A 21,549-nucleotide genomic window follows, 5' to 3' on the forward strand; every position below is an offset into this window, starting at 1 on the left:
GTGTGTGTGTGTGTGTGTGTGTGTGTGTGTGTGTGTGTGTGTGTGTGACTTCCTCTCCATTGCCTTACATTAACAGACACTTAGACTAATTTATTATTCACACAAACACATCGACCTGCTGTCACAGGTTGGATTTTCTTACCACAATCAGTATTTCCCTGTGCCTGAGTGAGACAAAATTGGTACGGCTTCTGTCAAACCCGGGAATATTTCAGTAAAAATCAGTAAAAACTGACACCGAAGGGCCTTGCACATGCACCTGCTCCCCCACATGTACATCTGTGCAGACATCACACGCACACGCCACACACGCACACCACAGCCAGGCACACAGGCCACAAACGCCCCAGTTCCGCTGTAGGCAGTTTGCCCATCCACCCCTCCCATCCGCAGGGCATTGGCTCATGGGAGGTAGTTTTTTAGGGGGCAGTTAACCCCCAGCCAATGTCTGACACCCCCCCCCCCAAACAAGCTGCCAGCTTTCAGAGGCTCAGGCTGAGAGATCGTCCTTCCTGATTCCTGTGAGTCACTGACAGATCCCAGCTTGTCCCTCGCCCAGGATGGGGCTGAGGGCAGGGGGACATGGCTGGGGGTGGGAGGTTTCTGCTGGGCCCCACTGGGTGACCCTGGTGTCCCCTGAGCAAGGGAGGAAGCTGCTGGTTAACTCAACCTTGCTCCTGTTGCTTTAGGGCGCCACAGCCTGGCCGTGCTAGTCACAGCCGTCACCCACGAAGACGGGACTCAACACTTCATCATGATTGCCCGGCTGGATGATGTTCAGATCGCGTACTACAACAGTGACACGCGAGAGCTCAGACCCACCGAGGAGTGGGCGGCACAGGCCATGGGCGCTGAGTATATCAAGGAAAAGACCCAGGAGTTCTGGGGGTTTGAGGAGGGCGCTAGAGGCGAAACCAGATGGTTGATGCAGCAGTACAACCAGACGGGCGGTGAGTGTCTGAGAGTTGTTGTTATTAATGGACACGCGAGAGCTGCCCGCTCAGAATCACTCCCACTGGGGATTGGGGCCTTGCTGTGCTAGGTGCTGCCCAAACCAGAGCTGGCTGGAAAATGGAGTTTTCTTCCCACAGAAAATGTGTTATTCCCGGAAGTGGTTTCATTCCCGATCGGAAGGAAAGTCGGAAATGGGAGGTTTCCCGCGGGAAGAAAATATTTCATAAATTCCATCCCAGGCAGGGAGCCAGGCAGCCCTGGGATCTTCCCTTTCAATTTCCCCAACAGAAAATCAATGTTTTCTGGCCAAATTGAAATTTTCTTACGAAAAATTACAATTTTGTGTAAACAGCCTTTCCCAAGGCTAACAGAAAGTCAGGAACCATTAGGAAAGGGACAGATAATCAGACAGAAAACGTCATAATGCCTCTATATAAATTCATGGTGCGCCCACACCTTGAATACTGTGTGCAGAGCTGGTCACCGATCTCAAAAAGGTCAGAGTGGAACTGGAAAAGGCTCAGAGAAAAGGGTAACAAAGATGATCATGGGTATGGAACGGCTTCCATATGAAGAGAGAGAAAAAAGATTAGGGCTGTTCGGTTTAGAAAAGGACGACTAAGGGGGGATATGATAGAGTCTATAAAATGATGACTGGGGTGGAGAAAGTGAATAGAGACGTGGTCTTTACCCTTTCCCACAATAATAAACCGGGGGTCACCTGATGAAATTAACAGGCAGCAGGTCTAATACAAACAAGAGGAAGTACTTTTTCACACAACGCACAGTCACCCTGAGAAACGCGTTGCTGGGGGATGTTCTAAAGCCAAAAGTGTAACTGGGTTCAAAGAAGAACTAGAGAAGTTCCTAGAAGATCGGCCCATCGATGGCTATGAGCCAAGATGACCAGAGATGAAACCCCATGCCTGGGGCGCCCCTAAACCTCCACCTGCCAGAAGCCAGGAGGGGAAGTGTAGCGGGATAGTCACCTGCTCCTGCTCTGAGGGGTTTAAAAACAGCCCTTGGAAAGGATGGGGGGGGGGGGTGAGAGAGAACACCCTGGGCTGATTGAGGGAAGTAGTTGCAGCTGGGCCACGCCCCAATCAGAGCCCAGCTGGCCCTATAAAGGCCAGGGCGGCCAGAAGCTCAGCAGTCTCTCTTGAGTGCAGGGAGAGAAGGGGGGTGGGTGTCTGTGTGGATGCAGACACGCCTGGCCTGGCTGCAGGGAGCTAGAGACAGGATACATGAGTGGAGCAAGGCTGGGGAGCTCCAGCCTGGAAAGCCCCAGGCTGCAGTCTAGCATTGGGCTAAAAGATACTGGGGGTTGCAGAGGGCAGCCCAGGGCTAGGCCAAGGCAGCAGGTCCAAACCCTCCTTGCCTGTGATGAGTGGCTTATACTGCAGTCTGCCCCAGGGAGTGGGGCTAGATGGTGACTGGCAGTAGCTGTACACTGAGGTGAGGTAGGGTTGGTGGGTGGGGGTTCCCTTGGGAGGGGAGACCTAGTGTGTGGGTACTGCCAGGGGGCAGCACCCAGAGCAAGGGGCCAGGGTCCTGGGAGGGACACAGGGCCAGAAGTAGAGAGCAAGGCAGATCACTGGCCTGCAGAGGGCGCTCTGGAGGCTGGGTCGAGCTAATTCCCTGAGAGACCAGCAGGAGGCGCCGCAGGGGTGAGTCCGCTCCTCTTACAGGAAGACCGGGGTGGATCACTCCAGAATTGCCCTGTTCTGTGCACTCCCTCTGAATCTCTGGTGTTGGTCAGTGTCAGACCTTGGTCTCACCCCGTATAGCACCTCTCATGTTCACCGCTGGAGAGACTCCAGGAGCTAGTAACTGTCCGACAGGATCCCAACCCCTCAGTCCTTCCCGTGGGTCTGCTCTGACCCCTCCTGCTCCTCGGCGTCCTCTGGGATTGTTCGCTAGCTCAGCGTAAGGTCCCCACACGGTCAGAGACGGTAAAGTGCCGGTGTCACCGACCGGCCGAGTGTCCTCTGACACCCCCCCCCCCCCCCCACACACACAGAGACACATTTCCCAGTTCTCAGTGCCCTGGTGTCACCGTCCATCCGGCTGAGCCCCCTCTGACCCCCCCCTTTCCCCTCCAACGGACACATTTCCCTGATTTCAATGCACGGTCTCAGCTCTCTCCCTCCTCCACAGGGATTCACACTGAGCAGGTTCACGTGGGTTGTGCGCTGAGTGACCAGGCCCCCATGGACCCGAGGTTCCAGTACGCCTACGATGGGGGGGACTTCATCAGCTTTGACAACCAGACCGGGACGTGGGTCGCGGCCGTGCAGCTGGCTGTCCCTGTGAAGCAGCTCTGGGAGACAGGGGACAAGTTCTGGACTCAGTTTGTCCAGCGGTACCTGCAGCACGAGTGCCTGGAGACCCTGCAGAGCCTGGTGCAGCGGGCAAGGGCGGTGCTGGAGCGACACGGTGAGTGAGCAGTGGGAAGCTATGGGTTGGGGGGACGGGGCACAGGGACACCAATGGGACTTGGGTATGTCTGGAAGGGGCAGTGTGACCTAGTGGAGAGTGTCCAGAGTCGCAGGTCAGTGCATCTGGGTTCTATTCCCAGCTCTGCCACTGGCCTGCAGGGTGACCTTGGGTCAGTCACTCCCCCTCTCGGTGCCTCCATTTCCCCATCTGTACAATGGGGATAATGGCACCAACCTCCTTTGTAAAGTGCTTGAGATCGACCGATGGGTTATTAGTCGGTTCTGGCTGCCTGGGCATCTCCGTTCTGCAGGGCCTTTCCTGTTGGCTTCCAGCTCCCTCAACCTTCCCTTTTCAGGCTGAAATGTCCCAGCTCTGGGCTGTGAGTTGGTTTTTTTTGGCATGTTTGGTCCGGAAAAGGCCCAGCCCTTTGTGAGTGTGAAGGAGGTGGGGTGGGGGAGGGGGATGCACGCTGTCATTATTAAAATAAAAACTTGTTTTGAGGTTCTTGTGCCCAGCGCTGGTACCTCCACAGTAGAGGGCAGAGACATGGACGGGGACAGGGACTCGGGGCCGTGGGAGAAAGGGATTTAAGCCACTGACAATGCAGACTGGGGCCAGCTGGGATTTCCGAACGCTTGACTCCTCATGTTACCAGATTTGCCCATTACTTTGGAGTATGCTCATTTATTCGGGTTACTTTTTTTGGGGAAGGGGATTTTGTAATCTTATTAATGTACTGCTTGTGTCACTTGTGTTTTCATATGGAGCTCTACTTCTCCCTTCTGCAAGTCCCCTCCCAGTGGAGCTATCCTGCAGGACCTAGGGTCCCTAGGGCTGGGTTTCTCCAGCCCCAGAACCGGATGAACACCCACCCACACACACACACACATACATTAACAGAGCAAGTCTGAGCGGACCGGGTCAATCAGCACCGTCAAGCTGACCCCTTATATGTCTCTGGACTCACTGGGCTGGAGGAAGCAGCACTTTCAAGCTACCTCTCCTTATATGCCCCTGGGCTCCATGGACTGGGTCAAGCAGCACTTTCAATCTGTTACCCTTATGCGTTCCAGATTCAGCACGTCCCTATCCTCACTCCCCCAACACAATTGTACTGGCAGTAACCTACTTGATGAGCAAACCCCACAGTATTCTGGGCGCTGCAGGGATCTTTAGCTTAGGTAAAAGAAGCGCTGCTGTAGAGTGAATGGGGGAAGCTAAAAACACAAAAGAGTAAAGTTCAGCAAGAGAGAGAGAAGCAACCAACTTAACCATAGAAGTTATTTATTGAATAATAGTGATAACTACACAAGGGGGGCTAAACCAACATAACATACACGATTAAAGGTTAATACCTAAGGTAGAAAGGAAAACAGAGAGAGAGAAAGAGGGGGGATCTCACCCGCTCCATGAGGCTTGAACTGGTCGGGGTTCCCAGGTGGTGGTGGTAGCGGAGGGTCCCGAGGGCAGGAGACAGGCAGAGCCCCCAGCACGATCAGTCAGGAGATGGAGTTCCAGTGGAACTGATGCAGAGTTTGGATCTAAGCATCAGAACCCTGACTAGAGGGTGAGTAGGGATTTTTGTAGAGAAATTACAATTGTTCAAGGGAGAACACTAGATTTGTTTATAGGTAAACTGATGACGCCAGGGTTTTCTTTAGACTAGACAATAGGAGCTGATCACTCTTGGCTATGGGTGGTGTTTTCTTCCAGGGAGCTCACAATGCAACTAGGCTGCTTCAGTATTTGGATATCAATAAAGGATTTATGACTAGAATTGGTCTGATAACTGCTGAGCTGGGTGTGGGCAGGCATGGGTTCATTAGCATCTGGAGCAGAGATTCCCAGGATGCAGTGCTTCCCTGCTTTTTCTGGTCCCAGAATTCAGTGTGGTTCTCTGTTCTCCATTCTGTATGTAAATTGAGATGTCTTCCTGTCCCATCTTTCATGCAGATGAGGCATGGGGAGTTGTCTCTGCTCTCCATTCTGTATGCTAATGGAGATGTCTTCATCTTGTCACCCTTGTCAGGAGGGGTCTGGGTCTGTCTCCCAACGCCCTTCACTGCTCTCTGCAAGTTTTTTTTCCTCTGATGGGTTTTGGTTTAAGCAGAGGCTGGGGGGGTGTCTTTCATGAGTCAGGCTGGATACTGCGCCCTGGTTCCCCAGGAATACAGAGGTGTCTGGTATCAGCCATGAGATCACCGGGGTGAGGCACCGAGGGGCGTTTGGAAATCTGGCCCTTAGCCCCTAAATCGTACACGTGTGTTTGGGTGGCCCAGTGACAACCTGCCTGGGCGTAGCCATGTTATAGCGCGGGATTGCACGCAGCGAAGGAGACCCGGGCACAGGCCTGTTCTGGCAACTACCCAGTTCAGCCACCACCAATGTGAGCAGTTTGAGTGAGTCTGCAGAGGGGTGTGAGCCAGGTGCCTGGGGCAGCCCTCACTGAAAATGCCAAGCTCAGGGCAGGCTGCAAAAAGATGAGCAGATTCTCCCAAAACTGGCCATTAACACTGAAGTTAGATTCACTAACCAGTTACAAACTGTGCTTCTGATTCCCCACACTGGTTATCAAGAAGCTGAAAAAAGAAATCACAAAGCCCCCTTTATTGCATTCCAGTTCTCTGGCTCCCAATTAGCACCTAGGTCCCGTAAAGCGAGAAGTTATTTAAAAACTCTGCTCATTATACAAAATGTTCTTCTGACCCCAAAGGGACAGCCACATTACCAGGTCAATATTAGGTTGGATCTTACCCAAAATCCCACGCTGCCAGCCAATCCTTTAGTGTCTAAAACTAAAGGTTTATTAGAAAAGAAAAGAAAAAGAAGAAAGTTGTTGAACAGTAAAGCAATCAGATACACACATAGGACTTCAGAGTCCATATATCAGGTTCCTATCAGTGTTGGTGAGTTTGCTGGATTGAAAGTCCCTCTGGTACACATCCACAGCTTGGATGGGTCATTCCGTGCTTTGTTCAGAGCTTCAGTTTGTAGAGAAGTTGCTCCAGAGGTGAGAAGCAGGAATGAAGACAAAATGGAGACAGTGGCGGATTTAGAGTTAGTGGGGCCCTGTGCTTAGCTTCATTTTTGGGCCCCCTCCTTGGGAACCAGCCAAGAAAAAGAACATTCTCTCTCATCTCCTCCCCGCCCCCGTTTTCATTCTTTTTTTCTTCATCCTCCTCCTATAAGTAATAGCAAGTAAATGAAAATAAAGTGAGGTACCTTGATTGTTTTTGTAGTCTAACTTATTTTTCCACAGACCACTTGCAAATCGCGGAGGGTCTCGGCGGACACTTAATGATCTTTCCAAATATTGTGTGTACCATTAGCTAACCATTGTAAATTGCTTTGGATAAGAGCACTTTATTAAAAAAATGTAAAAAAACCTTGGGGTGCGGGGTCTGGACAGGACCTAGGGTGCGGGAGGGGGCTCAGGGCTGGGGGTGCAGGGTCTGGGAGGGAGTTAGGGTGCAGGAGCAGGCTGGAGGTTGGGGTGCAGGGTCTGGCCAGGAGTTAAGGTGCGGGAGGGGGCTCAGGGCAGGAGGTTGGGGTGTGGAGCGCTTACCTGGGGCAGCTCCCATTTGGTGCGAGGGGTGCAGGTGAGAATGTGGGGGGGTGCAGGAGTCAGGGCTTGGAGCTGGGGGTGTAAATTGGGGTTGTGGGGGTGCTCCCAGCCCCCTGCCCTGTGCAGCTCACAGCGGGGGGGGGGTATGTGTAGGGGGAGTGCAGGGGCCCCGCCTTTCATAGAATCATAGAATATCAGGGTTGGAAGGGACCTCAGGAGGTCATCTAGTCCAACCCCCTGCTCAAAGCAGGACCAATCCCCAACTAAATCATCCCAGCCAGGGCTTTGTCAAGCCGGGCCTTAAAAACCTCCAAGGAAGGAGATTCCACCACCTCCCTAGGTAACGCATTCCAGTGCTTCACCACCCTCCTAGTGAAATAGTGTTTCCTAATATCCAACCTAGACCTCCCCCACTGCAACTTGAGACCATTGCTCCTTGTTCTGTCATCTGGTACCACTGAGAACAGCCGAGCTCCATCCTCTTTGGAACCCCCTTTCAGGTAGTTGAAAGCAGCTATCAAATCCCCCCTCATTCTTCTCTTCTGGAGACTAAACAATCCCAGTTCCCTCAGCCTCTCCTCATAAGTCATGTGCTCCAGACCCCTAATCATTTTTGTTGCCCTCCGCTGGACTCTTTCCAATATTTTCACATCCTTCTTGTAGTGTGGGGCCCAAAACTGGACACAGTACTCCAGATGAGGCCTCACCAATGTCGAATAAAGGGGAACGATCACGTTCCTCGATCTGCTGGCAATGCCCCTACTTATAAAGCCCAAAATGCCATTAGCCTTCTTGGCAACAAGGGCACACTGTCGACTCATATCCAGCTTCTCGTCCACTGTGACCCCTAGGTCCTTTTCTGCAGAACTGCTACATAGCCATTCAGTCCCTAGTCTGTAGCAGTGCATAGGATTCTTCTGTCCTAAATGCAGGACTCTGCACTTGTCCTTGTTGAACCTCATCCGATTTCTTTTGGCCCAATCCTCTAATTTGTCTAGGTCCCTCTGTATCCTATCCCGATCCTCCAGCGTATCTACCACTCCTCCCAGTTTAGTGCCATCTGCTAACTTGCTGAGAGTGCAGTCGACACCATCCTCCAGATCATTAATAAAGATATTAAACAAAACTGGCCCCAGGACCGACCCTTGGGGCACTCCGCTTGAAACCGGCTGCCAACTAGACATGGAGCCATTGATCACTACCCGTTGAGCCCGGCGATCTAGCCAGCTTTCTATCCACCTTCTAGTCCATTCATCCAGCCCATACTTCTTTAACTTGGCGGCAAGAATACTGTGGGAGACCGTATCAAAAGCTTTGCTAAAGTCAAGGAATAACACATCCACTGCTTTCCCCTCATCCACAGAGCCAGTTATCTCATCATAGAAGGCAATTAAGTTAGTCAGGCACGACTTCCCCTTGGTGAATCCATGCTGACTGTTCCTGATCACTTTCCTCTCCTCTAAGTGTTTCAGAATTGATTCCTTGAGGACCTGCTCCATGATTTTTCCAGGGACTGAGGTGAGGCTGACTGGCCTGTAGTTCCCCGGATCCTCCTTCTTCCCTTTTTTAAAGATGGGCACTACATTAGCCTTTCTCCAGTCATCCGGGACCTCCCCCGATCGCCATGAGTTTTCAAAGATGATGGCCAATGGCTCCGCAATCACATCCGCCAACTCCTTTAGCACCCTCGGATGCAGCGCATCCGGCCCCATGGATTTGTGCTCATCCAGTTTTTCTAAATAGTCCTGAACCACTTCTTTCTCCACGGAGGGCTGGTCACCTCCTCCCCATACTGTGTTGCCCAGTGCAGCGGTCTGGGAGCTGACCTTGTTCGTGAAGACAGAGGCAAAAAAAGCATTGAGTACATTAGCTTTTTGCACATCCTCTGTCACTAGGTTGCCTCCCTCATTCAGTAAGGGGCCCACACTTTCCTTGACTTTCTTCTTGTTGCTAACATACCTGAAGAAATCCTTCTTGTTACTCTTAGCATCTCTTGCTAGCTGCAACTCCAAGTGTGATTTGGCCTTCCTGATTTCACTCCTGCATGCCTGAGTGATATTTTTATACTCCTCCCTGGTCATTTGTCCAATCTTCCACTTCTTGTAAGCTTCTTTTTTGCGTTTAAGGTCAGCAAGGATTTCACTGTTAAGCCAAGCTGGTCGCCTGTCATATTTACTATTCTTTCTACACATTGGGATGGTTTGTTCCTGTAACCGCAATAAGGATTCTTTAAAATACAGCCAGCTCTCCTGGACCCCTTTGCCCTTCATGTTATTCTCCCAGGGAATCCTGCCCATCAGTTCCCTGAGGGAGCCAAAGTCTGCTTTTCTGAAGTCCAGGGTCCGTATTCTGCTGCTCTCCTTTCTTCCTTGTGTCAGGATCCTGAACTCGACCATCTCATGGTCACTGCTTCCCAGGTTCCCATCCACTTTTGCTTCCCCTACTAATTCTTCCCTGTTTGTGAGCAGCAGGTCAAGAAAAGCTCTGCCCCTAGTTGGTTCCTCCAGCACTTGCACCAGGAAATTGTCCCCTACACTTTCCAAAAACTTCCTGGATTGTCTGTGCACCGCTGTATTGCTCTCCCAGCAGATATCAGGGTGATTAAAGTCTCCCATGAGAACTGACGGGTTGGATCACAGAAACCCCCTTGGGAGCTGCCACCTGATGTGCCAAGACTACCCCTGCTTCTGTTTTCCCTGCCAGCTCAGGACTCCAGCACCCTGTCTTGCTGAGCGAGACACTCCCGTCTGCTCCAACACAGACCCAGGGTCTGAATCACTTGTCCCAAAGTTGCAAGTTTACCCAAAAACAGCTCACAGGAGTGTGCTTGTCTTTAGCACTCAGATGCCCAACTCCCAATGGGGTCTAAACCCAGATAAATCCGTTTTACCCTGCATAAAGCTTATGCAGGGCAAACTCCTAAATTGTTCGCCCTCTATAACACTGACAGAGAGATATGCACAGCTGTTTGCCCCCCCAGGTATTAATACATACTCTGAGTAAATTACTAAATAAAAAGTGATTTTATTAAATACAGACAGTAGGATTTAAGTGGTTCCAAGTAGTAACAGACAGAACAAAGTAAGTCGCCAAGCAAAATAAAATAAAATGCGCAAATCTATGTCTAATCAAACTAAATACAGATAATCTCACCCTCAGAGATGCTTCAGTAAGTTTTTTCTCAGACTGGACACCTTCCAGGCCTGGGCACAATTCTTTCCCCTGGTACAGCTCTTGTTCCAGCTCAGGTGATAGCTAGGGGATTCTTCATGATGGCTTCTCTCCCCTTTGTTCTCTTCCACCCCTTTATATATCTTTTGCATAAGGCGGGAATCCTTTCTCCCTCTGGGTTTCCACCCCCCCTCACTGGAAAAGCACCAGGTTAAAGATGGATTCCAGTTCAGGTGACATGATCACATGTCACTGCAAGACTTCATTACTCACTTGCCAGCACACACATATACAGGCAGACTAACAGGTAAACAGCCATCTGCAGACAATCGGAGTCATCAAGATTCCAAACCATCATTAATGGCCCACACTTTACATAATTACAATAGGCCCTCAGAGTTACATTTTATATTTCTAGTTTTAGATACAAGAGTGGTACATTTATACAAATCAGATGATCATACTCAGTAGATTATGAGCTTTGTAATGATACCTTACAAGAGACCTTTTGCATGAAGCATATCCCAGTTACGTTACATTCACTTATTACCATATTTTCTCTAAAACTATCCCAGTTACATTATATTGACTTATTATCAAGTTTTTATAAAACCATATAGACTGCACAATGTCACACCCTCCTCCTGAACTTACTGCCAGAGACTTGGACACTGACCATGGCGGAGGCAGTATACCTAAAATTCATTTTTGGGCTCCCCTATGGGGCAGACACTCCTGTGTCCCCCAAAAGGGAAAGATACCCTGATCCAGCTGTAGGCTCACAGCTCCAAGCTATGAGAGACCTTTAGCTGGCCAGCAAAATCCGCCCCCCTTTCACTCAGGTTGGGTTTGCTTCCAGCTAGATGCTCTTCCCTCTCTTCGTTAGGTGGAGCCCGTCTCTGCCTAGCACTCCTCCTCCTTGGCACACCATCCCATGGTCGAAGAATCCAAAGCCTTCTCTCCGACACCACCTGCGTAGCCATTCGTTGACTTCCGCTCCGCTCTGCCCTGATTGCACCCCCTTCCCCAAGGCCTCCCCCCCCCCCGCCTCTTCCCCACTGTTCGGAGGCGGGGGCAGCCCTGAAAGGGAGAGAGGGAAGGGGTAGGGAAGAGGTGGGGGATGGGGGAGCTTGGCTGCTGGTGGGTGCGAGCGCAAGTTGCAGCAGGAGCCAGCAGGACCAAGCTTCTGCCCCCACAGCTGCCCAGCCCTGGGGGCCCCTGTCATTGGGGGGGCCCGTGCCAGGGCACCCTGTGTTTTATGGTAAATCCACCTCTGAATGGAGATGATGCAGCTGCCTTTTTATATCCTTTGCCATGTGGCTTGTACTTCCTGTGTCCCAGACACAAGCTCACAGCACATGGCAGGGAAAAGCCTTAGGGTTGTGTCCATAGGCAGCCCCGACATGTCCCGCTGACTCATACGGTGCAGTCCCTGGTTTTCAATGGGTTCATTGTACAGCTGATGTCCCTTGGTGGGCCATCTAGCAAGCTTAGTGCTGATGCCAATCTGTCTGGGGGCATCACCCAGAAACACAGCACAAGTTTTGATATATCAGATTTTGAAACCATACAAATCTATAACTCACAGTACAAAGGTGATACAAACATCTAAACAAGATGATCATCCTTCGCAAATCATAACATTGTCAACGACACCTTACACGGCATATCTTTCATGATTTATTGCAATTTTATAATATTGGTATTATTAATAACATAAAGTGTCTCACAATTCCATACAGCGTCACAAGGGGATTTACACCAGATTAACTAGCTCCATTTACAAATCAGTATAAACGGGTGCAGACCAGGTCTCACACACATGTGAGTGCTCGACCCACTGGGGGGCCTTCATCTCTTGTTTGTTACTGGTACCGGCCCCTGGCAAGTGGCTCACGCGCTGTGTCTCTCCCCAGTACCTCCCACGGTCTCAGTTTCCCGCAGAGATGCCCCAGACAGCTCCATCACCCTCTCCTGCCACGCCAGGGGCTTTTACCCGCGTCCCATCCATGTCTCCTGGGTGCGGGACGGAGAAGACATCCTGGCGGAGACAGACTCCAGCGGGATCCTGCCCAACGACATTCACTCGTACTACACGCAGTCATCCCTGGAGATCTCCCCGCAGCAGGAGGACGGGCACCGCTACGCCTGCCGGGTGGAGCACAGCAGCCTGGAGGAGCCTGTGCTCGTCTGGGGTAAGGGGGGGTGAATGGCAGGACCCAGGGGTTGGGGGCACAGCCCCATGGGAATGACAGAGATGGGGTGAGGCTGGGCCGCAGGAAAGTCAATATACCTGCCCATTGTCAGAGCGAATTCGTCTAGCTCTGGGTATTCGTGTGACCCACAAAAATGGCCGATCCCTCAGCAAATCTCATTAAGTTTCTGGCTGTGGTGCCATCCAGTGACAGTGAGTTCCACAGGCTGATGTCGTTACGAGGGAAGGGCCTGGTTGCTGTGTGGCGTGTGTGTCTGGCAGTTCCCGGCAGAGCACCCCCCCTCTGTGCCCCATCCCCGTCCCCGTCCTGGCTCAGCCTTTCCCCTCCCCTGGGGCCAGGTCTCTGCAGACGCCCTCAGGGAGACGTTCAAGGCAAAGGCCTGTGGCTGCCCCAGGAGGATGCCCCAGCGGCGGCTCCCCTCGGTGACCTGGGCCCTTCTCCATCCCACAGCCCCTGGGAAGAAGGGCCCCCTGCCCCCCGGGGTCCTGGCCGCCATCGTCCTGGCCGTGCTGGTTCTGGCTGGAGCCGTAGGGGCCGGCGTCATCCTGTGGAGGAGAAAATCAGCAGGTAAGAGCCGGTCCCATGGAGCCGGGGTCTGGGGAGTGGGGCGGCCCAGCCAGCCCAAGGGGGAATGGCTCCTCCCACTGCCCCCAAGGAGAGATGGGGCAGGGCCATGGGGCAGGGCTGATCACCGTAGCCCAGCCCTGCTGGGGGCAGAGTGGGCTCTGTCGTTGGCTGGACGCCTTGTGCCTGGCTAGGGGGGGCACTGGGGTGGGGCTGGCCTGGGCGAGGTGTAGTTGGGGTCACGGGGAGCCCTGTGTCAGAGGGGACAGGGGGTTGGGGTCACCGTGGGGGAGGGGTTACCCTGCTCCCCTGCACTGACCCTCATTCTCTGCTTGTGTTTCAGGCCCCATGAAACCCGGCTACACTCCAGCAGCCAGTGAGTAAATCAAGGGTATAGGCCCAGCGCCCCAGTGCATTATGGGTGTGTGTTGGGGGGGGTCCCCATGAGGGGAGAAGGGATGCGGGCACTGATGGGGCTGGGCTGCATGAGTCACTGGGTCACTCCAACAGCCCGTTGCAGGCCAGACCAGCCGTCCGGGAGCTTCCGAGTGTGAGGGAAAAGCCGGAGTCCGGTGGTGTCTGTCGGGGGCGGGTACGACCGGGGTCACACACTGCATTTGGGGTTTGAACCTGGGTCCATTCCCAGCCCATGGCAGGTTGTGCCATAGAGAGGAGTTAGTGTGGGGGGACCCCAGAGCTGAATTCCCTTCCCCCTTCCCTAGCTGGGATCCCCACAACTAACGCCGCTGCCTCTGAATGATTTTCTTCTCTCTCCACAGCAAAGAGCGGGGAAGATTCTGCCTCCAGCTCGTCATCGGGAACAGACCCCCAGTGCTAGGGGCAGTGACCATGCCCAGCTGCTGACCCCGCTGGCCAGGCGATCTCTGTCCTCTGACTCCCCCCTGCCCCAGGGGAGATTCCCACTTGGTCGTTAGAGCAGTTTCCTCCTGGGGGTGTTGGGCCTCAGGCTCTCGTATTGCAGCGTTTGCGTCTCTGCTTCTGCAGCCGGGACTTTGCCTCAACTTCTCCCCAAAGGGCCGACTCACTCCAGTCTCCCTGTTAGGATATAGATATTCAGGCCTGTCTGCAAAGGCCGATACTTTAAGAATTTAGGTGTATTCTTATCACTTAGCTAGTTATAGAGGTATAAAAGAAAGAATCAAAATCACTGTCTGTCTGTGTAAGGGCCTTTTCTCACTGTCACATTGTAACGCCCTGTTCTTAGGCTAGGACCTTTGGGCTAAGCAGCAGAGGCAGCCATAAGCCGGGAAGTGAACGGTCACATCCTCACATTCCAAACTAGTCACATTGAAATCAGGTGCTATTGGGCTGTTAGGAACACAATCCTGTCCTGATATTCCTGTCACCTCCAGAGAAAGGGAAGAGCCTAGAAGATGTAAAAGGAAACTTAGTTGGCTAGCATCCTGTCTGGCAAGAACTCACTTCTCAATAGCTGGGGTGTGAAATCCTCATTTCTTTGTTGTTCTATCACTGTAGTCTCCACTTCCCTATTGTTAGTCTGTATAATCTCTGTCTGTTTTTGTCTGCTGTATAATTAATTTTGTTGGGTGTAAACCAATTAAGGTGGTGGGATATAATTGGTTAGATAACCATGTTACAATATGTTAGGATTGGTTGGTTAAATTTCAGTAAAATGATTGGTTAAGGTATAGCTAAGCAGAACTCAAGTTTTACTATATAGTCTGCAGTCAATCAGGAAGTAGGGGGGGAATGGGAACAGGGACTGGGAGTGGGGGAATTGGGATCATGTTTTGCTAAGGGGGGGAATGGGAACAGGACAGGGACACAGGCAAGGCTCTGTGGTGTCAGAGCTGGGAAGAGGGACACTGAGGAAGGAAACTGGAATCATGCTTGCTGGAAGTTCACCCCAATAAACATCGAATTGTTTGCACCTTCGGACTTCGGGTATTGTTGCTCTCTGTTCATGTGAGAAGGACCAGGGAAGTGAGACGGTGAAGGAACAAGCCCCCTAACACTCCTGTCTCTGCGGGGGCCGCTCTGCCTGCATCAGGGATGGGCAGTTCCCCTTGTCCAGCAGCAGGAACCAGCACAGAGCCTGACGAGCAGGCAAAGACAGGGGCGGGGGAGCCCCGCAGAGGGGAATTATGGGCTACCCCACCCCCATCTGAGAGGCAAATGGGCCCTGCTTGGAAAAATTGAATCCCAAAATGGTGATTTTTTCAGAAGGAAAAGACTCTGTGCTCTGGTTGAGCTCAGGTCCGAGTTTTGCCCTGAATGTTGTGTGTCAACAACCCCCGCCCCCCAATTCTGCACAAAGCTGAGCTGCTGAGTCTTGGAATCTCAGCACGTGTGTAATCGAAGCCTGAGCTCGTAAGCTGGAAAAGTACGCCCCCCTGGCCGACACCCTGAGAGCGAAGGGCTACGAGGTGCAGATGGACGCCCTGATTGTCGGAGCCCTGGGACCCCTGCAATGAGCGCGTGCTGCGGACCTGCGGGATTGGTCAACGCTATGCACGGCTCATGCGGCGCCTCATGGTCTCAGACACCATCTGACGGTCCAGGGACATCTACATCGAGCACATCACCGGCCACCGACAGTACCAGGAGGCGTGAGCCAGAGCGACATCGTTCTCCCACTATGAGAAAGGGACCAAGTGACCTTCGCCGTTGGATCATATGAACTGGAACCATAAACTCCCTGAACATTAAATCTCACCAAATGAGGGTCAATCCATCTCAGCATCATATCCACTCATTATACTCCACACCCAAACATAGCCACTCTATGAACTTCATACCCTCATATCTCAATGTCTGCACTTTGACCCATCAATCTTTTACCCCCAATCGGGGATATTGCAGATTATGTATTCCTTATGCCACCCGATCTTAAACCAAACTTCGCACCCCTTGATAATCTGCATGTTATTCCCTGATAACCAGAAACTTCTATGCTTAAACTCTGTAGTGTTTTTTGCAGAACTGGGGTTTTATCCTTTTCAGTTCCAACTTCTTGCTGGCTTTGCATTTTTTAAAATCAGTTAAAATAAGGCCAGAACTTTTGCAGGCTGGGTCAAATCTTGTCTGGGGCTGACCCAGCACCTCCATGATCTCAGATAGCTACAGACTTGGGGACTGCATATATTTTTGGATTCGAGGGCTTTCTGAGCCCAAAATTACGGGAATTAGGAGGTGGAAGCCAAACTTGAACAGCTAAACGGGACTAAATCGGGCGGACCGGATGATCTTCATCCGAGAATATTGAAGGAACTGGCGCCAGAAATTGCAAGCCCCTTAGCGATAATTTTTAATGAATCTGTTAACTCGGGGGTGGTACCGTTGGACTGGAAAATAGCTAATGTGGTTCCTATTTTCAAGAAAGGGAAAAAAAGTGACCCGGGTAACTACAGGCCTGTTAGTTTAACATCTGTAATATGCAAGGTCTTGGAAAAAATTTTGAAGGAGAAAGTAGTTAAGGACCTTGAGGTGAATGGCAATTGGGACAAATTACAACATGGGTTTACGAAAGGCAGATTGTGCCAAACCAACCTGATCTCCTTCTTTGAGAAAGTAACAGACCTTCTAGATAAAGGAAATGCGGTGGATCTAATATACCTCGATTTTAGTAAAGCGTTTGATACGGTACCGCATGAGGAATTATTGGTTAAATTGGAAAAGATGGGGATAGATATGAAAATCCAGAGGTGGATAAAGAACTGGTTAAAGGGTAGACTGCAGCGGGTAGTACTGAAAGGTGAACTGTCAGATTGGAGGGAGGTCACCAGTGGGGTTCCTCAAGGATCAGTTTTGGGTCCGATTTTATTTAATCTATTTATTACTGACCTCGGAACCGAATGTAGGAGTGGGCTGATAAAGTTTGCGGATGACACAAAGTTGGGAGGTATTGCCAATTCGGAGAAGGATCGGGATATCCTGCAGGGAGACTTGGATGACCTTGTAAATTGGAGTAATAGTAATAGGATGAAATTTAATAGTGAGAAGTGTAAGGTGATGCATTTAGGGATGACTAACAAGAATTTTAGTTATAAGCTGGGGACGCATCGGTTGGAAGTGACGGAGGAGGAGAAGGACCTCGGAGTCCTGGTTGACCGCAGGATGACTATGAGTCGGCAATGTGACGTGGCTGTGAAAAAAGCTAACGCGATCTTGGGATGCATAAGGCGAGGTATTTCTAGTAGGGGCAAGGAGGTGCTGCTTCCGTTATACAAGGCGCTGGTGAGACCTCATTTGGAGTACTGTGTGCAGTTCTGGTCTCCCATGTTTAAAAAGGATGAACTCAAACTGGAACAGGTACAGAGAAGGGCCACTAGGATGATCCGAGGAATGGAAAACCTTTCCTATGAAAGGAGACTCGAGGAGCTTGGTTTGTTTACCCTAACCAAAAGAAGGCTGAGGGGGGATATGATTGCTCTCTTTAAATATATCAAAGGGATAAATACCAGGGCGGGAGAGGAATTATTTCAGCTCAGTACTAATGTGGACACGAGAACAAATGGATATAAACTGGCCGTGGGGAAGTTTAGGCTTGAAATTAGACGAAGGTTTCTAACCGTCAGAGGGGTGAAATTTTGGAACAGCCTTCCAAGGGAAACAGTGGGGGCAAAAGACCTCTCTGGCTTCAAGATTAGGCTAGATAAGTTTATGGAGGGAATGGTTTGAGGGGATAACGTGATTTTAGTCAATTAGGCAATAACGTGCCATCGCTGGTAAAATGTGGGTCCGGCTGGAGAATCTTGCCTGTATGCTCGGGGTTCTACTGATTGCCATATTTGGGGTCGGGAAGGGTAGATTGGCAGTGGCCCTGGAGGTTTTTCGCCTTCCTCCGCAGCATGGGGCAGGGGTCGCAAGCTGGAGGATTCTCTGCGACTTGAAGTCTTCAAATCACGATCTGGAGACTTCAACAGCAGAGTTAAGGGAAAGTGGGGGGGTCAGCTTTTGTGGCCTGCATCATGCGGGAGGTCAGACTAGATGACCATAATGGTCCCTTCTGACCTTAAAGTCTATGAGTCTATGAGTCTTTTATTTGCATAAAGGGATCCTAATCAGACCCCATTGGGTGATGCCAGTGACCTCAGAAAGAGAGTGCCCCGTTCTGAACCTGAGGTTTGGCCGTCACTTCTCAGGCCAGCCTGGCCTGCACTGGCTGCTGGCCTGTGGCCGTACCATGTCGCCACCCCTGACACCGTGCCCTGTGCCTCATTCACCCCCAGCTGGCCACCGAGGGGTGATATCCAGCAACGTGGGGTGTCGAAGATCTGACACCTACAAGCGAGTCACCACTAGCTGGCCTGCAAAGCCATTGACCTTCACACACGTGAGCTGACAAGGCCTCCGGCTAATCACACCCCAGCCGGCTGAATGGACCCCCAAGAGTCACGCTGAAACACCCTGCAAAAGCGTCCGCCTCCCTGGGTGTTTTCTAGTTCTCATTAGTAGGCGCAGACGCCTCTGGCTCAGCGTTCTGGCCTCTGTGTGTGTGAGAGAGACCCACAGAATCTATATGAGCACAGCGCCTATAGAATAGCTGCTCAGATTCTTACACCAGCCCTAGGTCACACAGCCTCGCTACTGGAAAGATCACACCTGCAGGGATGTCGGGGGTTAGCACCTGTACATTTAACCCTGAGAAATCCTGTTTTCTCTTCTGTGATAAATGAAGGAGGGTTGGGACCTCCTTTTTCTGGACACCCAGCCAGACAGTTAGCTATAAACTCCCTCTTAGTAGCTGTTCTCTACTTGCTTTACCTGTAAAGGGTTAAAAAGTCCATAGGTAAAAGGAAGGGAGTGGGCACCTGACCAAAAGAGCCCATGGGAAGGCTTTCCCTTTGTCTCTCTGTTGTTCTCTCTGGGCTGAAGAGAGGGGGCAGCTGGAATGCTGTGTAAAGTCTGGACCGGGTATGAAAATTCATCGTCCATACCTAGAAGGATTCATGGGGACAGGGAATGTTTAGATAGATGCAATTGGGTTTATTTCTTTTATTTTCTGTAAGGCTTGTGGATTCCTCTGTGCTAACCCCAGATGCTTTTGTTTGTTGTAACCTTTAAGCTGAACCCCCAAGAAAGCTAGTTTGGGTGCTTAATTTTTGGAATTGCTCTTTTAAAATCTAGCAAAAGCCTAAGTTCCAGGTGTATTTTCTTTCTTTTTGTTTTTAATAAAATTTACCTTTTTTAAGAACCTGATTGGTTTTGTGTCTTAAATGGTCTGTGCACATGTTTTTCAATTAGCTGGTGGCAACAGCTGGGTTTCCCTTTTGTTTGTTTGTTTTCTTTCTTGGTTTAACCGACGGAGGGGTGGAAAAGCTGAGGGGCCCCAGGGAAAACTTCCCAAGTGAGTTTTTCCAGGATTTGCAAGAAGAGTTTTGCATTTGGGTGGTGGCAGCATTTACCAAGCCAAGGTCAGGGAAAAGCTGTAACCTTGAGGGTTTAATACAAGCCTGGAGTGGCCAGTATTAATTTTTTTAAATCCTTGCGGGACCCCACCTTCTGCACTCGAAGTGCCAGAGTGGGGAAACAGCCCTGACAACTACGTTCATCGTATGAGCGTTCAGTGTAACCGGCCTGTCAGGGTTCCCTCCCCACTCTGAACTCTGGGGTACAGATGTGGGGACTCGCATGAAAGACCCCCTAAGCTTATATTCTACCAGCTTAGGTTAAAAACTTCCCCAAGGCACAAATTCCTTTCCTTGTCCTTGGACGGTATCGCTGCCACCACCAAGTGATTTAGACAAAAAATCCAGGAAAAAGGGCCACTTGGAGTCCATGTTTCCCCAAAATATTCCCCCAAGCCCCTTCACTCTCTTTCCTGGGGAGGCTTGAGAATAATATACTAACCAATTGGCTACAAAGTGAGCACAGACCAAACCCCTGGGTTTTTACTGAAAATCAGTCAGGTTCTTAAAAGAAGAATTTTATTAAAAAAAAAAAGTAAGAGCATCACACCAGGGTAAATAAAAAGATTTAAAACACAGAGGATTCTCCTCTAGGCTCAACTTCCAAGTTACAAAAAACAGGAATAAAACTCCCTCTAGCATAGGGAAAATTCACAAGCTAAAACAAAATATAATCTAACGCATTCCCTTGCCTTTACTTACAATTTCTGTAATTTTAGATGTATCATTTCAGGTATCTTTTCAGAAGCTGGTTTACCTGCTTGGTCTTTCTCTCTGTCCCGAGAGAGAAGAAACAAACCCCCCCCCCCCCCCCGATTTTAAAGTATCTTATTTTTTCTTATTGGTCCTTTTGGTCAGGTGCCAACCGGATTATTTGAGTTTCTTAACCCTTTACAGGTAAAGGAGGGATTTTTATGCTACCCTTAGCTGTATGTTTATGACACGGCTGTATTGGAATGTGACTCTGTGTGACATGGGGAAGAGATCGGCTGTTACCGAATCGGCCATAATTCGGGCAGGCGGCCGTAATGGCACCGACAGCTCTGCTGACAATGTTCACGTCACCAGGGAGCGATCGGACCCTCCCTCTGTCAGCTCTTGGGCTGGAACCGAAACTTCCGGCTTGGCCTTGGGGATGCGCTGTGCCTGCGGTGCTGCTAGCGACCCAGATCCGCCGCCTTCCCGGAGTGCTACGTAGCCCTTAGCAGGGGTTGTGAATGTGTGTGGGATGGTTCAGTGACCTGCCTGAGCACAGTAAGTAACTTACTGAATGATTTCATGTGCTTCCATCTTTGGCTATGTGTTTTGTTAGATATTTTTGCTCGATTATTGAGCTCATAAAATACAGACCATGGAACCGTGGTTGGCTCGGCTGTTTGCTCCCCAGACGTCAGGGCTCCGGAGGAGACTCTGAGCCCCACCGAGGGCTGGTCCCTAGAACTGCCCCAGCATCCCCCAGTGACGGGCACCAGACCTGGCAGCTGCCGGCTGTCGAGGGAAAGTTGACCCTTGCGATGATCATTTATTTCCCTCAGCAACGTGGATCCAGAGCGTTGGGGGCCCGGGGTGGTGGATACCAGTCGGTCAAGCCAAAGACCGACCAGTCCCCCCTGAATCAGTCTGTGCCCCTCACACCACCACCCCCTTGGTTAGTCACTGGCCTGTGCCCTGAGGCTAGGAGATTTATCTCTGTTATATCTTTGAATCCCAGTGTACAGCTCGTTGTTCTGAGTATGCCTGTGGTGTTCCAGGGGTTAGGGTGCTAGTCTGGGAAACCTGCCTCTGCCACACACTTCCTGGGTGACCGGCGTCTCTCTGAGCCTCAGTTTCCCCATCAGGATAATAGCCTTCTGCTGGGGATGAGTAGGGGGCTGGGGAGGGGCTGAGGCCCAGGAGCCAGCTGTACCGGGTCCCCGGCTCTGGCAATGGAGGGATGGTTTGTGCCCCCCCAGCTCCTATGGGGGCTGCTCCAGCCTCGCCCCTCGGAGGGTCCGAAACCTCCTTCTCCTTCCCAGCCAGGATTCGCTCCTGGCCCCTTTACCCCCTTTGTGCCCGTGCCCCATGGTACCTGCGCCCGGTGTCCTGCCCCAGAGCGGTTCAGCCCCCGCCCTACCCCGCCCCGCCCGCAGCGCTGCCCCGGCCCTTCGCACCCCCCTGGCACGGGGCAGGCTGGGGGAGCCCCATGGGCCCGCAGCCATGGGATGTTTGTGTGCAGTAACTTCACACAGCCCGGTCTGCCCGGATACCG

The 21,549-nt window shown here is 51.3% G+C and overlaps 1 protein-coding gene across 1 annotated transcript; it reads left to right on the forward strand.

Moving 5' to 3' along the window:
- Window positions 1-689: 689 nt before the first annotated feature.
- Window positions 690-13,954, forward strand: LOC113405588 (class I histocompatibility antigen, F10 alpha chain-like; the record flags this gene model as incomplete). Its single annotated transcript, XM_026646807.2, has 6 exons — window positions 690-950; window positions 3,112-3,390; window positions 12,046-12,324; window positions 12,796-12,912; window positions 13,253-13,285; window positions 13,689-13,954. Coding segments are annotated over 6 exons (1,028 nt in total), but the record flags the coding sequence as incomplete, so codon positions are not given.
- Window positions 13,955-21,549: the final 7,595 nt, after the last annotated feature.

The sequence above is a fragment of the Terrapene carolina genome, unplaced genomic scaffold (assembly GCF_002925995.2).
Source record: "Terrapene carolina triunguis isolate 2854851 unplaced genomic scaffold, T_m_triunguis-2.0 Scaffold44543, whole genome shotgun sequence".
NCBI classification, from domain to species: domain Eukaryota; kingdom Metazoa; phylum Chordata; order Testudines; family Emydidae; genus Terrapene; species Terrapene triunguis.